Raw genomic sequence first — 17,998 nt, forward strand, 5'->3', positions numbered from 1 at the left:
AGTCATCTTCACCAGCATGATCATACGTAAAAACATATGGTTTATATATGGGATCCAAAATAGGTACTCGAAAATGCTTGAGAATTTTACTCGACTATTGTTACTTTTGATTAATAATTTTAAGATCAATTTACCAATTATATTACTTGATAAAAAAAAATATTACTGTTATATAGAAATTATAATATTTATACTGTAAAATAATATTCATGCAAACATAAATCATGAAAGTTAGAAAAATTTTATCTAAAATTTCACAATTTCTATCGTATATATAAATTGAATTTATCGGAAAATTAAGTAAATTCTCGTTTCCCAAATCCATTGAATTTCTCATTCTATTCTATTTCGATATTGTATTCGAAACCGATTTCAGGGGAGATTAGTCACGTCATTCTTATGCCACATTTCTGGATATGGGCGCAGTTTTCCGTTCCTTTGCACCCAAAATTCTGTGTAATCAGATCTAAAAACGTCCTCGTAAATTCCCACCCGCAGTCCTGTTATATTATTGTAAGTAGATGATCTTATGCGGGATGATATTATAGGCTGCGTTTTTAGCCCCCTCTCGTAGTGTATATCAGAACCCGAATTTCTCGTTCTCACGAAATATGAGGGCATAGGTCCTCGATTAATTACTCGTCAATGTGAACTACCTTATGAACGAAGAAATGTTTGGATTCGTTTCTCGTGAGAATCTGTGTTTTCATATTTAATCGGTTCTTTTCCAAATCCATTGCTTTTGAAGAGTTTGATACAATATAATGTTGATACAAAATGGAAATATAATAAATTTATATTTATTTATTAGATATCTTATTATTGCTTAAGCTCGTTTGTAGAAATATCAAAAATTGCAATGTATTTATTTTTGGAAAGTTTTATTGAAATGTAATAAATCTTTTGAAAAAAAAAAAAGTGCAATTAATATCTATAGCTGTAGAAAAAGGATATTGGATTTTTTTAAACTCCCATTTTCTTATTTTATATACAAGTTATTTATGTAAAAAAAATTTATTCAAGCGATAGGTGTCATATATGTACGATTATATTAGAAAATTTTACTTGTGAAATACATAATTTTATAAGTAGTTTATATAAGGTAGTTTCAATACATAAATGAAGATATCATTACGAGAAACACCCTGCACGTGAATACAGAACGGGATGGTGACGGATGTGACTACGTCGGGTTAATAAGGATGCGACGTCATCGGGCTGCGATGTTACATTTTCTCCTTTGAATCACGATTTCCGAATCTAAAAGTGCAATTAAATGATAGCTTAATTTTTGTTTCCATTAAAAACAATTTAAGAAAAATCTCAACGATCATACCACAACAAATAAACTTCTATATTATTCTATAATATTACTTTACTTTGTTCCGATCAATTTTGTGATCTTATATTATTTTAAATAATTTAATAATATTCTCCAATTTATTAAATACTTCATTTTATTCTAATCAGTTTAACGACATCATTTTGTTCGAATTATCGTAATATTTATAAATTTTTATTACGTACATGTTGTAATTCTTCATTTATTTTAATTTATTATATTTTATTGTAGATATATAATACGTATTTCTGTACTTTATTATCATTAAATAATATACTATCAAATAAAAATTCGAAAATTTGATTATTAATCATACAAATTATCTAATTCTTTAATTATATATTTTTCAATCTTTAAAGATTAAATCCTTTTAAATCCTATAATTAATAATCTAATCAATTTCATACAGTATACATTTCATTCTCCTTAACTTTCAAATTCGACCCTTTAATAATATCTTCATCCCATTTATTAATAATCTAATTTAGCTCGTTCTTCACCCTTCAATTCTGAAATCTCACCCTGTTCAACCACTTAATTTAGTTATACGTAATTCTACATTCTTTGCATATCACTTTACGTTTATCATTAACTCCTATTCTTGCTTTATAATTTTTTTTAAGTAACCTTAAATCTCTTATTCATTATTACAAGAGATCGATACGAATAATCTTCCATTTTCCTCCTTTCTCTCTAACTTTTCACTTGCACCCTCTCCTTTAATCTATATATCTATTCCACAGGTGTCTCACGCGGGTCAAATACACCTGTTGCATACATTGGCCGTATCCACGTGGCCGTATCCTGAATCTGAAAAGAGGAATTCAGTTTGAATCGAATCTCAGGTAGAATCATACGTGGATTTTGAATAGAGAGTGCGTGTATATCGAAAATTTCCAAGCTCTTTGTATCGACCACCAGTATATTCCTCGAAATACGGCAAGTTTTCGTCGTTGGTCATCTTTCTACGCTTTGACGCGTGAAATGTACCAGCATGATACATAAAATGACTAATACTGATGATGCCCTAACTACTGAGGGACTGTTGCTCGCCAACGTTTCCATGAGGGTGGAAAAAAAGAAAAAAAGAAAGAAACGTTTATTGTGATCTCGATCACAATAAGAATCTCGCGACGGTTCATGTGGGCACGTTAATTCGTAAATTACGATTGTCATAATTGTCTTCTCTAACGATCATTATCCTGATATTATTGTAATTTTTATGGTTTAAGGGAAACTTGAAAAACTTGATTAAGATGGAAATTCTCTGTATGAGAATGATTTCATTTTTCTTGAATATCGATTGAAATAAATTTAAAGTGTTGTAGATCTTTTCCAATTTCATTAATTTTACAAGAAAGCAAAGATTTATAATTTTATAAAATTATAAATTATTAAATAATTATTATTAAATAAAATTAATAAAACTTAGCTTCTTTAAAATTTTTAATATAAATTTTTTTCCGTACAAAATATGAAATCGATATGAAAATATCCAGGAATTCGAAGCAATTTGCGATATTTCGAAAAATTTATATTATATTATATTGTGAAAAAGGATATTGTTAAAGGAAATAGATACTCTGGTACTCGGTTACCTAAACAAGAGTTATAATTTATAATTATAATTATAATTTTTAAAATTTAAATTTGTAAGAAATAATATTTTGTTCCAAACATAATATAATACAACAATTTGAAATAAATGAATAATTTACTAAAAATATCAACCAAAACCATTCTTTCAAATAATTTTTAATTATTATAAAATCTAATTTTCGCATAAGATCATATTCAATTAAGTATTTTGAACAATTTACGTATCAAATCAGTCTCATAAAATATTATTCGACTATTCGAGTAGTTATATATTACAGACTGTACCCTGGAGGAAGTCCCGAGAATACGGCGATATCAGCGTGAAGAGAGAAACGCAAGCATGGCTGGCAAACAGAGAGCGGAGGTTCCCCGTCGTATTCGCGCAATTACGTCCAATTGAACTAATTTAGACCAATTGACGTTAACAGGCTCAATTGGTCGGCCCTGTCAGCCTGGCCACACGGCAATACTATCCGGTCGGCATACCTACGACGTAAAAAAAAAAAGAGGCTCGCGTGCAAAAAGTCGCTCGGATCTCGCCCTCTCCTCTTCATCTCGTCGTTTCCTTCTGTCGTTCGATCTAAATATATTTTTTTAACGAGAGTATCTTTCCCTTTGTCTATAAGTTCTTATCAACTTGTTCCATTCTCCGCATAAAAATTTATAGATGCATGTACATGGCATGGAAATATTGCGCGTCTCTTCTTTATTCTAAAAAAAAAAAAAAAAAATAAGGAAAAGTGAGGAAAGGAATAGAAGATTTTCAAAAAGTAAAAATTACATTATGATAATAAATTAATATTTGAAACGTTTGAAATGTATTACATTAGCTATCGTTGATTTTGAATAAATAAAATTAGATTTAAATTAAAATTAATTGATTGATTAATTTTTAGAAAAATAAGATTTAATAAAAATTGAAAAAATTGGACAATCGTTGAAAAATTGATGTACGAAAAATGTAAATAATGAAATATTTATGGGGTGGAACGGTGGTAAGGTGGAAGTTACAACGTTCTCTACTATTGAAAGAGAGTACCATCGGAAGGGGAAGAGGTGGAGCCGAGGAACTCCTTCTATTCTGCTAGTGGAGGTAGTGGGAGAGGAACGTATCGTATCTACTTCGTTCTTATCTTTCCTCCAGGTTTCTTCCCCTCTCCAGTTACCAATGGAATGGTTGGTGGGAGATAATTATTCTATTTTTTTCTTTCTTTTGCTATCCCCCATTTTCTATCCATCTTTTGTTTATCTAACATATGAAATCTTTTGGTTTTTTGTTGTACAGAATACATGTAACGTAGTATTCTTATTCAATGAAAATTTATTGTTATATAATAATGATGACGTCTTGATTCATTATTTTGAATCGATTTGAATGAATATCGAGTATTAAATACAATTTAATATCATAGAAAGTTTTTTATTATATATGGATTACATTGATACTTGCAAAGATTTTAATTTTATATTGTCTTGTCAAAAATGTAGGTATATAAAATATACCCATAATATATAAATGTGAGCATAAATCTGAAAAAAATTAATATATGATTTTATAATATTTATGAGTATATAATATAATAATTTTAATTAAATAAAAAAAATCTTTCATTCAAAAATTATAATTTGATCACTGATTTAATTTACATTTAATAAAATTAAATAAATTTAAACTTAAAATCCATATACGATTATTATAATTATATATATTAAGAATAGTTCTGCAATTTATACCAGAAAAACAAATCAAATTCCTTTTGAAGATAAACTATATCACTTATTCACCATATATTTCACTATATAGAATTCTCAATAAGAAAAAAATTCTTTCCATCGCACATTCTTTAAAATGTTACATTGTTTTATTCTCACGAATGACACTATAAATCGAAAATCGTATACGATTCTTTGATCTTTATTTCGAATTTGGCGCGCGGTGATCTGTCACTTTCACTCAGAGCACGTGTTTCCTGTTTCACGACCATGGTAGCGTTTCTGTTCGGCCAGGATCGGCCAACATCGTTTCCCAGACCTCGTGTGCATCAAGAATTGTCCATTTCCTTCGAGAAACTTCAACTTGCATCCAACTTTTACAAGAACTAACCTAAAAGTTGTTTCGGAACCGACTGCGGTAAAACTTGACCGTAAACACATTTCCGTGATTCAAAGATCGGATAGATACAAGACGCGAACATCATGATCGAGAAAAAGAGGTCGAAAAGAAAGTCGTACAGAGGGTCAGTGCAGGAGGCGACCCGTTACTGCAGCCTGGTACCATCGGACCTTCACTTATATCGTCTCTCGGCTAATAACGCTAGTAATGTGATATGATTAGCTTAGTTGAGTTCAGTTTAGTTCGTATTCGTTCAATTTAGTGGTTCGCCAGCAAAATCACATCGAGTTAAACCCATTTAGGCCAGTTAAGTTACCGACTTCTCGCTCTTGCGCGCTCGCCGTCATCCTCCCAGCCGGCTGCCTCCTGCATCCGCGGATATCCTGCAAGCATGCGCGCGCGCATTCACCCGCATCCACTCGTCTTCAGTTTCATTAGAGGCTAATTGGGTCAGTTAAATCTCGATACAAATAAAATTAAAGAATCTTGGAGTCTGGTACTTGCTCGATAAATTTAATTTGGTTTAAGGTTAGGTTTGAATTACTTTTAAGAATATATATTATGGCAATAAAGAACGATTCCTTACATTAATATATAAAATATCACCAAAAATTACGATAATATCATTTATCTGAAAATTGAAATAGAAGTTATATAATTATATTATTGGATAGTTTTTATTCTTTACATTATTCTATATCCACTTTTACCTTTCATATTAATCAAATTACGTGTAAAACATATTTCTGTCTGAAAAAATGAAATTTAAATTAACCATTTACAAACACTTTCTCTAATTTAAAACATTTTAAAAATAAGAAATTGCTCATTCGATACGAATAAACAAAAATGAAATATTAAATTCAATTTCTAGTTACACAATTCTTCTACAAATTCATCTCTAACCTATAATTTAACCCTAACAAAGAATCATACTTTCATCCAAATTTCTCGTAACTAAATCTTTTTAAAAGCAATCTCACCTTACCCTTCGATTAAATTGATGTTTTCTTCGTGTCATTTTCATCTATTCACTAGTTAATCGCGAGTTCGTCAATGCGATAAACAAACTCATTAGATTCGACCAAAACAAGAAGGCTAGCTGCGGGAACGGTGGCGCGATCGGTTCCAAGCGGAGAAACGGAAAAGATGCATCACAAGCTGGTGGGGGAGGAAGTAAAGAGAGTGTCCGCGAGAGTGCAATTAAATCAGCGCGTGACAGGCGCGCGCTCGTGCGCGCTAATTACTGTCGATGAAATTAGCAGTTAATATACGCGTGTACACACGGAATGGGGGTAGTTTGATTGGGCCAATTCGAGGCAATTCCTGGCGATTGCTGGTTTCATTGAGCCTGCGCTTAAGAGCTCAGTGCCACGCTGCCGGCCAACGGACATGGATCTCTTCGAAAGTATAGGAACTCTTACCTTTCTCATTCTTCCGATCGGCCATCATCTTATGAATCGATCGATGATTCCGTTCGATTTCTTATCTCGACTAGAGTGGTTACCGGAAGAGGGATAATCTTGCGGATAATTCGAACGTATGGCATATGGTTAAAATTGCGGGATGATTTGAATTCGTTGGTAGTGCATGGGACGCGATGAAATTATTGTGCATTTGGTACAGGACCTGTGACGCGATGAATGCACGTCGATCATCACTGAGAGCGCTGTGTGATCTCTCGAATCGTTTAATCGAGGTTCAAGGTTTCGGTTCAAGGACTTCTGCGAACGGACAGATATGAAACGGATAGCTAATACGGATATGTTTGATGTGATTGAGGTTAGAATGAAAATAACGTGGAATTTGTGGAAGTTGAACAGATTGATTGACAAATTGATAGTGTGTGATATTCAAGATGAATTGAACGGATTATGAGATTATTATAAAGCGCAAAATTAAATTTCTAGTAGAAGTTCAGGTAAAGTATCAATTGCATTTGAATATTTGAAATTCGATTTGAATATTTTGGGATTGCTTTTTCTTTTTTTTTTTTTTTAATTTAAAGAAGTGCAAAGTGTAATGTTATTATATTACAATTATTAATAATACATATTAATCATTGATTATGAATTATATCTATAATTATTCGTTTCTTTATTTTAATTAATTATGGATAAACTATAACCATAATCTATAATCATAGCGATAAAACTTGAAATGTAGATTCTGCATAATAATCTTAAGTAATAAATACGGTCTAAATAATTCGACTCGACTGTAGAAATTATTACTGTAAATAACGTCATGTTCCAGAAATACATATCGCATGAACTAATCCAGTTTTCTGCGTGAAATTGTGACACATTCTGTGACAAATTTAAATTCCATTATATTTTACATTATTATTTCACATTGTTTAAATTACAAAAATTCTCATAAAAACTATTTTTTCAGAGACAGTTTAATTCTTTACGAAAGATTACATTATTATTATAATAAATAAGATAAATGTCACAATCCAAGTATTTAAATACTTCAGAGCTGTATTACGTTAGTTTTTATCTAAAATCTGAATTTTAAAAAATATTATAAAGAACAATATGATTATTTAACAAAGCATTAATTAATACGATAAATTATTATTAAAATTCTAAAATCATCATTAATTTTTATTTAATATCGTTAGATTATAAACATGAGTGCGTAAAAATTCCAATCGTCGACAACGTTTTATCACGTAAAAATATATATAAATATAAAAACGCAAATTAAAATTAAAATTTAAAGATTTTAACTTATCATATATTAAAATTCTCCCGAAACCACGTTTCTGTCCTCTAAGGCAGCGATCAAGAGTCCATTATTCCCTCCGCCATGATCCCCGTTCCAAGAAATATCGGGGTCGCGTTAGGTCAAGCGCAAGGGGTCCATAGTCGAAGTGGAAGCCTCCGATGCACAATTTCCCATCACCACGTCTCCCGATCGTGCACAACCCAACCCGCTCCAATTCCCACATACCCCTCCATACTCGTTAAAAACGTTATCTAAAGCACACTACGGGCTGAGGCGGTGTTCTCCAACCATCGGGGGCGGTCGCAATGATGCGGTTGTGGCATAGCCACGAGACCAACCCGACAGAGACATCAACGGAGAAGATCAATGAACACTTCTCTCTGTCTTTCTCTCTATACACGTACATACATACACACACACACACACATATATATATATACACCCGATGCAACGAAGAATCACGAAGTGGTTCGGTACAGACATAGGCAGAGAAAAGATAAAGAAAAGAAAGAAAAAGAAAGGAAGAAGTAAAAGAAGAGTAGGAGAAGGGGGGTGGAGAGCAAATACTCTCTTTCTTTCTCTCTCTCTCTCTCTGTGCAAGGAGATGAAAAACAGAGACGAAGAGATGAATCTTGTGCGGAATGAAAAGGGAGAAAAAGAGAAAGAAAGAGGAAGAAAAACAGGAGGCACAGCATACCGCGCCCGCATAAAACGGCTGTCCTCTCATGGAGCACGTATGGCATGGTAGGTGCTACAGGATTGGTTGGCTTCCATGTGTGGGGGCGGCCTGACCGGCAACCCGTTGAAAATATAAGCGTGTGTGAGTGTCGGTTGATTAGCCAGAGTCAGAACGGATCGTCGCTTAGTGCGACAGTGTCTGGTTAGTTAAGCGGCTCAACTTGTTGTTTCGCGCGATCAACCTCACCCGTTTGTCGATACATAAGAAAATTGGGGAAACCCGCGACGATTAATATAGAAAGAGATTCTTTCAATTCCTCCCGGATTAATCTTCTTCTTCTTCTTTTTTTTTTTTTTTATATTCTTCTTTTTTTTTTTTTTATCAACAACGTTTCTCAATACAATCTCTTTGAAAAGAGATTCCTTCAAAGTATTCGGTTTCGCTGTTACAATCTGTTCATGTGTCGACGACACAATGCTGGCTCGAGCTTCGTTAGCTCGAACTAATCAAAATTAATCATAACCCGGGCAACAATTGATCGCAATTGGCTTGGATTCCATTACGGAGGACGCGCGAACCGCCATCCTGCGCGCGCCTTTTTGCATAATTGGCCAGCCGGATTGTTGGAGGTCTTGACGAAGAAGAAACCGAGGGAATCGGTAGCAATAAAGAGAGTAGGAAGTGAATGGAAATTGTCACCGTTGATCTACGTAATTTATTGCAATCGGAATAACGGACGATGCGAGAATAAGAAATGAATTTAGTTCGGAGGTTAAAAGAAAGGAATATTTCTTATTAGTAATAAGGAGATAATATTTTTTTCTCGGGCTCTTTAAATTTTAAAATTTTAAAAGAAGGAAGAAACAATTGAAGAAATATCGAAAGAGAAGGAATATGTGATCAAGAAAAAGAAGAAAAGTTTGTGCGTATTCGCTGTGAAAATTGTTGAAGCTGTTGAAGAAGAAAAAGAAAAAAAAAAAAGAAATACGAATATATATGTTGAAGATCGAAAGTTAAAAAAGTTATTATGTATTTATTAACACGAAGAAAATCTACTTACTTGATTCTGGTGAAACCATGTGCCTATTAAAATTCTAAAAATAGAGGAAATTTATTGCCTTTTAATATCGGAAGAATAATCTATTAAAATTATTTTTTATATAAATTAAAAAATTCTTAGAAGAGAAATCAATCTTCGAACTCTAAAAGGATATTTCAATTAATGAAAAATGGACGGAGGTCCTTTCGATGATCCGATCTTCTCTGATTTCGGCGGTCGAGGAGGTTCCGGGGTTCACAGTATTCAAGTGATGCTCGGTCTTCATGGTGGACACCACGGTGGCGATTTAATGCCGACCGGAGGCCATCTTCACAAATTAGATTCTTCGAATAGTCCACCGCCTCATCATCAAACGTCTCATCATCATTTGCAACAACAACAGCAACAACAGAAAGAGCTGAAAGAATTGGAATTGGCTGGAATGTATGCTCCTCTTCCTCAGACGCAGGATGTTACTACTTCGACGTCTACCACTGCGACCCCGACCTCAACGACATTGCAACAGGGCCTTCAGCTTGGAAACGCTTTGAAAAGGAAGCCGGAGGATCCAATGAATACTCTTGCTCCAGGTTAGTATTATACACTAAAAAAAAGTTTTGTAAAATTAGTAATATTACTCATATTGATTAAAAATAATAGCAATTATCAATATCAATTTGTAAAAATAATAAATGCAAATATATTGATATATTATTGCTGTATATGAAGATAAATAAGATATAAATTAATCTTTAATTAATTATACATTTTAGCAATTACGCATTTCTTTATCTATAATGATATATGTTTTGATATATATTTGTTGAAATATATTATAAGCATACATTTATGTTTATTAAGATTTAATTTTATTCACAATCGTTTTTATTTTAATTGATTAATATTTTGTGTATAAAAAAAATTTATATTTAAAATATTATATTATATTATATTTATTAAATAATATTATACTATTTAATTATTTTAATTTTGTTTCTGTATAGATGATTATTTAATTGTTTTTGACAGAGTTTTCTTTAAATTATTAAATTTCTACAAGATGTTTTGCAAATGTTATTTTTTAACTTTGTTTTCAATCTAATATATTTTTACAGTTAGTAACGAACCACAACCAGCCAAGAAAGATTCCAAGAAAAAAACCGACAACAATGGAATCAAAAAGAAGAAAACTAGGTATTTATTCTTTTTTATTTTCTTTTTTAATTAATTTAAATAGTATTATTTAATCCACTTAAAATTAAGTTTCTAATCTTTATTTTGATCATTATCTTTTGTAATTTCAATTATTAGAAAATGATTATTGTTATTATGCCACAAATTTTAGATTCTTCAATATTAATCATATTCTATTGGACAATTAATTTGAAGTTTCAATTGTTATATACTTTCTCGTTTGTCAAATATTTCATTTTCATTTTGAAAACTATATATTTCAGAACAACATTTACCGCTTATCAATTGGAAGAATTAGAAAGAGCATTCGAACGTGCACCGTATCCTGATGTTTTTGCACGAGAAGAACTCGCTTTAAAACTCGCGTTATCAGAGTCAAGAGTTCAAGTATGGTTTCAAAACCGGCGTGCAAAATGGCGAAAGAGGGAACCTCCGCGTAAAACCGCTGGTTATGGTATGGCTGCTGGTTCAGCAAGTCCTGGTTTATCAGGTAAAAATTACAATAAAAATGCTAACTTAAAACTTACTTACATGGCTTATCATTATTTCTTTACTTTTAATATCACAATTCTTTTTTTCATTTTTAAAATAACATTCAAAATAACACATTCAATTTAATTGATTTCTGATTAAATGTTGAAAAATCACGTATATATTTCAAGCAGATATTACAAAAGATTTTTATTATTAAAATTGATTATAAAAATTATATTATATATTGTTCAATATCCTGTAATTACTTTCAAAAATATTCGTAAAATTACTTTTATTTTTACAAATCTAATAATTCGTTCTCATATTTCTATTAGGATCATTTACTTCACTGAACAATACTCTTAACCCATTCGCCTCGCCGACAACAGCGACAGCACCACCTGATGCCTGGGCATATTCACCAGCTTACGATTTGGCACCGCATCTAAATCTACTTAGCCCGTCTAACTCTCCGTATTCAACCTCCTTTGGTGGGCCAAGCAACAACGGATCGGCGTACTCGTACGCGACAATGCTTCCACAACACGATGCCTCGTTATTTTCCACACCATCAGGCAATACAATGCGCGTACACCAGGACTACATGAATGCTAGTAACAGTCCACCACCGCCTTTAACTCGTAACGACTATCAGACTATGGTAACTACCCACTCACCACCCACTCATCTGGCCAATTCCATGTCCGAGGAAGAACATCAACAGAATAAGCAATTGGATTATGTCAGTGGTCTTAGTCCAGCGGATAAATATCAGCATGAACAACCTGATTACACTCAACAACAACAACAGCAACAACAACAACAACAACAACAAGATCAAAAACAAGAATATGGAATGCACTCACCACAAGGACGTCAAGGAATGAAAGAGCAAGTGATGGTGAAGAGCGAACCAACTAGTCAAAATTACGTGCAATTGCCTCCTTTTCTGAACTGACTCGAAACCTCCGGTCTAGATTTGCTCTAGAACAACTGGTGGTTCCGATTTGGAATAAATCTTCCTTGGCAAAGGAATATTAAATTCATGATAAGATCGTATGAATGTATATAAACTGTGCTTGTTGATTTTCCATCTTTAAATTACTTTTATTTGAGCTGAAATGAAAATAAAATCGAAGGTTTTATTTTAATTAGAATTATAATTTTTTATATATAATTCTAAAAATAAAAAGAAATTTCTTGAAAGTTATTTTTATTTATAAATTTTATTTGTATTAATCGTAAATATATCGATTCTTTTTAATTTCATATTGTATCATGTAGATTTAGAAACAATAAGATTAATTGGAATTATTTTCTTGGAAAGTTTAATGCTAAGAATATGATAATCATTAATTTGTTTCAATAAGAAAATAAAAAAAAAACACGATATCACGATATATACGATTATAATAAATGAATGTATAAAAAGAAAGAAAATATTTTAAGAAATTAATTAAATAAGAGCATTCCAGTGCCTTAAAAATATAGGTTTGAGGTATAAGTACTTTTGTATTATTTGCCTTTTTTTCAAAATTATTAAGCAAAATTGAGTAAGAAGTTTATTTACATATTTTATAATGTATACCAAATATATGCATATCTGTATATACATGTATATAAAAAAAATATAAAACATTATCTGAATTTATAAAGTTTTATACAAGAATATTTCATAAATTTTATATTCTATTTTTCTTTTTGTAATGCTTAAAAATAATTGCATCTAAATGCACTTAAAAATTAAAATATGTAATCAATCATTTAACAATGATGTGTCTTAAATAAATAACAATTTATTATAATTTCATGTATTAATTTGTTTATTTACATATTGGAATTGTATGTGAATATAATTTTTAATAAATACTCAAAATAGAAATACTTAAAATATTATAATTTTTTTTAATTATTTTAATAATATATATATATATATATATTTTTTTATTAATAATAAATTTATTATAACAAATATAGAATAAAATATATAAAGTATATAATCATTAAATATTTTTAAACATGTAAACAAATTTTAAAGTTTCAATTCAAATTTAAAGGAAAATTTTAAACTGTTTAAAAAGATAGTATTTTAACTTATTTTATATAATATTTTAATATTTCATATAGTTTCATATAGTTCATCAATAAAGTTTGGTTTTCTAATGTTCAAGTTTTGTTTATTAAAATCTTTTATTTTTGAAAATATTTAATTTATTACAATTTATTCCATTTTTCATATATAAATATATATATTTATATAGAGTATATATTACATATACATAATATATATAAAGTAAATATAATGTATATAAAATATTTTAATTAAAATAAGAAATATATGTATATATATTTTTCTCAAATGTATTTATTATCGAAGTAAATATTCAAACCATGCTGTTCCACTTAGATCGTTTATTTCGTTATTATTGTTATTTACATATTTAATAAAATTATCAAATTCATATAAATCTTCAAAAATAATTGATTTGAAAACTGATGTTTCATTTGGCCAAATTCCATCTCCACTAAAATAATATTTTTTTTCTAATTCATATAAGCATAATGATAAGTAATGAATAGAAGTAAAATTGTATTCCTCTTGTGAATATTTTTTATACAACGATTTCAATGTGCAATCAATCTTCAATCTAAAAAAATAATATTGAATGTTATATAAATGTTGTAATATATGAATTTTTATGTTTATTTTGATATCTAAAATTAATTTTCCGAAAATGTCCCATGAATATATTAATACTCTGCATAATATAGTATACTATATTTAAATAAATATATTTTATTATTTTTGAGCAATATAAACATCTATTTACCTTGGATACAATATAATATGAATATTTTGACATATATCTTCTATTAAATAACGTTCCTTTAAATATTGTATTGACTTAATAATGCTTAACAAAGGAACATATTTCCAATAAGGATGTTTTCGAATTGAAGGTAATAGATTAACATCTTTTCCAAATTCTTTATGCAAAATGTATAATATATTTTTTTTTCTAGTTTTTGCATGATAATCTCCTTCTATGAATCTAAAATACAAATTATTATCAAAAGATTTGAATATATTATTCTGCAATTATTAATGAATTTTATTTTCTATTTGATCAAAAATATATACGTGTATATGTGTATACCTGAAAAAGAATTCCTTTGATGATAAATATATTTGAGCATTTGCACTGTCTATGCAATTTAAATATTTCATATAATATAAACGTTTCTTAACTGATTTATAATAATAAATTAATTGTAATAATCGTGGATGTTTTAACCATATAGCTAATTCTTCATTATTTTCAAAATCTCTATATCTTTCTAGAAATTCTTTTTTCTTCACTGATAAACATTTTATATTTATATGAGATAACTCGTATGGTATATCTAATGTTCTATAAAGCTGTAATAATTCTTTTATTTCATTTATATCATACAAGAGAATACGAGGACATATATTTATTAAATCAAATAAATTCTTTTCATTTATTTTAATATATTTAAACTCAGTCAACATTCTCTCAACATTATCTATATTAATATTCAAGAGATACAAGTTTTTTATTATCTGCAAGATATATATTATATCATACCATATTTTTAAAATTTTTTTTTTTAAATTTTTCATAAATATTCATACTTACAAATTTTTCATCAAATTTAAATATATGTTTCAATATATATATTAATTTGGACATTTCTGTAAAACTTCGATATTTCATCCTATTATTTTTAAAAAATGATTGATTATTTAGTTTTAAATAATATGTTTTATAATATGACATACACATTTGATAATAATTGCCTATTTTCATATGATCTTCAAGTTTCATTAAATTTTTAGTAATATGATCAATTTTTATATTTGTTTCTATATTAAAAAATATAATTTTCATAATATTTTGTGTAGCAGGTATATTATGTATTTTTTTAAATGTTTTTACTTTTTTTCTCATTAATGCTGGAAATCTAAAATATAAAATAACTATAATTAATAATAAAATATTATAAATATTTATTATTAATATTAAAAAATTATAAATTACAATTTATAATTATAAAAAAATTATTTGAATAAAATTTGAATTTATTTTAAATATAACATATTTAAAACATAACATACCGGTAAATATGAAACAGTTCCACAGAATTTATACCTAATTCCTTAAGTATAAAAATTCTGTTTTTCATAACTATAGGCTCAAGTGCCAAGCATTGTATCAAATAATCAATTTTTTCTATCTTTACATTCGTGTTCTAACAAAAAAAAAAAGGAAATAAGAAATTATGACTGATATAATTATATAATATCAATATAATAATATAATAATAATATTATTTAAATGTATACATACCTTTATAATATTACAATTTTGAATAACTCTTTGTATTGGTATTTTATTAATTAAATTATTTTTTTCAATTTTATCATTTTTTTTAATGATATTATAATCAAGTTTTAAATGTGTTGTTAATATGTCATAAATTTTTTCTTGTGTTGAAAAAGATGAAACTAAATTCTTAAAATGTATCATGACAAATTTTCCTATAAATTTCTGTTTAAACATTGTATCTTATATTTATATCGATTATAGATAAAAGAAAATATATTTAAAATAAAGAACAACTTATATGTTTGAAGTAAGGTTATCATACTAAACAATAAAACACTTTATTTTTATTTGATATAAATATGAAATAAAATTAGAGTTCATTTATTTATTACATTTTAGATATTATTATTTTATGCATTAAAAAGAAAAAGAATTATATTTTGTGGCAAAATTCTTTTTTTATATTTAAAACAAAAAAAAAGATCATTAAAATACATTCATAAACAAAATATATCGAGATGAGATATTTTATAAGATTTTTCAGATCCATATGTTCAACACAAATATTATAAATAGAATATATGCATTGTAATTAATTGTATATATTAATTCTTTTTAGCGGGAAAATTTAATTTCATTGGACAGATTAAAATAATTTAACTTTAAATTTACAATAATTTATTTATAATATATATTTATAATTTATTCAAATAATGCTGATGTTTTTATTTATTTATCAAAGTAATCAAAATATACAATTAAATTATTAATTGTTTTATAAAATTTGCTTTTAAAATATTTCAAAATTAATAGAAAGAATAATTTAATATATATTTAAAATAATAAAATTGTAAAATAAAATTTTTCATAGGAAATTGTAGTATAATAATAATTATCGTTTTTTTAAATTTATTTGAAATGAAATCTTTCTTCTTTACTACTTCCGTTCAGTACATAGGAAACGTAGTTTCTACCATTTTGACTTTCTTTCCCAAGAGGGACTTCTAGGCTCCATCATGAGGTATGAACTATTCAAAAATTTTTAATTACATAAATACATAAGTTCAAATCTAATTTGTATTTATAATATTACTAAGAAAATATGTACTGACTTATTGTTGAATTTAATACATCATATTTTACATATTTAATATTTGATAATTTATTGATAATTGACCACATGGTTTTATGATTTTAAAAACATAATTTGATTTGAATTGAATCATAATTAAATATTATTTGAATTATTATTATTTTTTTTTTTGCACAAATTTGATTAAAATAATATTTTAAGGTGATACTAAGTAGTATCAATATGTTATTTATCATAACATAACCTCAATATATGTTTCAGTTCTTTAAAACTACAAAAGAGGCTTGCAGCCTCTGTTATGCGATGTGGTAAAAAAAAGGTTTGGTTGGATCCAAATGAAATCAACGAAATTGCAAATACAAACTCACGTATGATAATTTAAAAATTAAATTTTAGCATTTGTTTTATATATGTTTTATATTATTAAAACATTAGTTTTATTATCTTTTAAGGGCAAAGTATTAGAAAGTTAATTAAAGATGGTCTTATTATTAAGAAACCTGTTGCTGTCCACTCTAGAGCTCGAGTTCGTAAAAATACTGAAGCTAGACGTAAAGGACGTCATTGTGGTTTTGGTAAAAGAAAAGGTACAGCAAATGCTCGTACACCGCAAAAGGTAAAAATTTATAATTATCGCTTTAATAATTTGACATATTCAAATTATTTTTTTTTTATGTACACAAATTATAATGTATTTAATATGAGATATATGTTTTTATAGGATTTATGGATTCAAAGAATGCGAGTTCTCCGTAGACTGTTAAAAAAATATCGTGAAACGAAAAAGATTGACAGACATTTATATCATTCCCTATATATGAAAGCTAAGGGTAATGTATTTAAGAATAAAAGAGTTCTAATGGAATTCATTCATAAAAAGAAAGCTGAAAAAGCGAGAGCCGAGATGCTTTCAGATCAAGCTGAGGCGCGTCGTACTAAAGTTAGAGAAGCGCGTAAGCGTAGAGCAGAGCGAATTGCTACGAAAAAACAAGAATTGTTACAATCTTATCAACGAGAAGATGAAGCTGCAGCAGCGCAAAAAAAATGATCTAACAATTTTACAAATTATTATATAAATAAAATCTAAAAAAAAAATATTAATATTTTTATTCAATCGCCATTTGTCTTTTTTAATTTTCATTTAAATATAACATATAAAATGTGTATTAATATTTTTCTATATATAATATTTTTTAATTGTATATATATTTAATTAAACATATCAATTATATATATATATTTTTTATATAATTATATATAAATATATATATGTAATAAATCATAATATAATAATATAATTGTAAAGTTAATTTAAGTTATTTAATGTATGATTAGTTTCTCTGCAAATAGAATAAACTAAAAATTTATTTTTAAAAT

At 28.0% G+C, this 17,998-nt stretch overlaps 3 protein-coding genes, 1 long non-coding RNA gene and 1 pseudogene across 10 annotated transcripts; 3 read left to right on the forward strand and 2 right to left on the reverse strand.

The window, feature by feature from the left end:
- Positions 1–1,030: 1,030 nt before the first annotated feature.
- On the reverse strand, positions 1,031–6,359 carry LOC100864559 (uncharacterized). 2 transcript variants are annotated; one of them, XR_015290603.1, is made up of 5 exons: positions 6,043–6,359; positions 5,765–5,804; positions 3,981–5,685; positions 3,227–3,652; positions 1,031–1,260 (listed from the first exon to the last, which is right to left on the reverse strand). It is a non-coding gene; the product is annotated as an uncharacterized LOC100864559 (long non-coding RNA). The 2 variants fall into 2 exon arrangements; XR_015290602.1 differs by lacking the exon at positions 5,765–5,804 and having other exon boundaries at positions 3,981–5,437.
- Positions 5,138–5,698, forward strand: LOC147658453 (uncharacterized; annotated as a pseudogene). Its single transcript, XR_015290601.1, has 2 exons — positions 5,138–5,258; positions 5,357–5,698. The product of XR_015290601.1 is annotated as an uncharacterized LOC147658453 (transcript).
- A 60-nt stretch (positions 6,360–6,419) lies between the features above and the next one.
- repo (homeobox domain-containing protein reversed polarity) lies at positions 6,420–13,060 on the forward strand. Of its 5 annotated transcripts, XM_086902716.1 has the most exons (6): positions 6,427–6,594; positions 6,681–6,975; positions 9,324–10,098; positions 10,624–10,702; positions 10,966–11,192; positions 11,512–13,060. In XM_086902716.1, exons 3-6 carry the CDS (start codon positions 9,699–9,701, stop codon positions 12,132–12,134), a joined length of 1,329 nt encoding a protein of 442 aa, XP_086758842.1. In that variant the 5' UTR covers positions 6,427–6,594; positions 6,681–6,975; positions 9,324–9,698; the 3' UTR covers positions 12,135–13,060. The 5 variants fall into 5 exon arrangements, with proteins under 5 accessions (XP_086758840.1, XP_086758842.1, XP_086758839.1 ...); XM_086902714.1 differs by having other exon boundaries at positions 6,420–6,594; positions 6,681–10,098; XM_086902713.1 differs by having other exon boundaries at positions 6,427–6,975; positions 7,452–10,098.
- Positions 13,061–13,347: 287 nt separating this feature from the next.
- On the reverse strand, positions 13,348–16,186 carry mTerf5 (mitochondrial transcription termination factor 5). The gene is made up of 6 exons (XM_086902717.1): positions 15,550–16,186; positions 15,318–15,451; positions 14,839–15,163; positions 14,335–14,762; positions 14,008–14,229; positions 13,348–13,824 (listed from the first exon to the last, which is right to left on the reverse strand). Exons 1-6 carry the CDS (start codon positions 15,760–15,762, stop codon positions 13,545–13,547), a joined length of 1,602 nt encoding a protein of 533 aa, XP_086758843.1. The 5' UTR covers positions 15,763–16,186; the 3' UTR covers positions 13,348–13,544.
- On the forward strand, positions 15,634–17,997 carry RpL19 (ribosomal protein L19). Its single transcript, XM_086902720.1, has 5 exons — positions 15,634–15,835; positions 16,480–16,549; positions 16,883–16,989; positions 17,074–17,237; positions 17,343–17,997. Exons 2-5 carry the CDS (start codon positions 16,545–16,547, stop codon positions 17,667–17,669), a joined length of 603 nt encoding a protein of 200 aa, XP_086758846.1. The 5' UTR covers positions 15,634–15,835; positions 16,480–16,544; the 3' UTR covers positions 17,670–17,997.
- The last annotated feature ends 1 nt before the right edge of the window (position 17,998 follows it).

The sequence above is a fragment of the Apis florea genome, unplaced genomic scaffold (genome assembly GCF_048593485.1).
Source record: "Apis florea isolate Af1SG1 unplaced genomic scaffold, ASM4859348v1 contig_2272_pilon, whole genome shotgun sequence".
NCBI lineage: Eukaryota > Metazoa > Arthropoda > Insecta > Hymenoptera > Apidae > Apis > Apis florea.

Bases quoted from the DNA above. Each gene is read 5' to 3' on its own strand.
- repo (XM_086902714.1), top strand. From the start codon at position 9,699: ATGGACGGAGGTCCTTTCGATGATCCGATCTTCTCTGATTTCGGCGGT. The intron at 10,703-10,965 runs GTATTTATTCTT...TATATATTTCAG, and splicing joins ATCAAAAAGAAGAAAACTAG to AACAACATTTACCGCTTATC. The intron at 11,193-11,511 runs GTAAAAATTACA...TATTTCTATTAG, and splicing joins AGCAAGTCCTGGTTTATCAG to GATCATTTACTTCACTGAAC.
- mTerf5 (XM_086902717.1), bottom strand. From the start codon at position 15,762: ATGTTTAAACAGAAATTTATAGGAAAATTTGTCATGATACATTTTAAG. The intron at 15,452-15,549 runs GTATGTATACAT...TTTTTTTGTTAG, and splicing joins AAAATTGTAATATTATAAAG to AACACGAATGTAAAGATAGA. The intron at 13,825-14,007 runs GTAAATAGATGT...TTATTTTTTTAG, and splicing joins CATATTATATTGTATCCAAG to ATTGAAGATTGATTGCACAT.
- RpL19 (XM_086902720.1), top strand. The intron at 16,990-17,073 runs GTATGATAATTT...TTATCTTTTAAG, and splicing joins AATTGCAAATACAAACTCAC to GGCAAAGTATTAGAAAGTTA. The intron at 17,238-17,342 runs GTAAAAATTTAT...ATGTTTTTATAG, and splicing joins ATGCTCGTACACCGCAAAAG to GATTTATGGATTCAAAGAAT.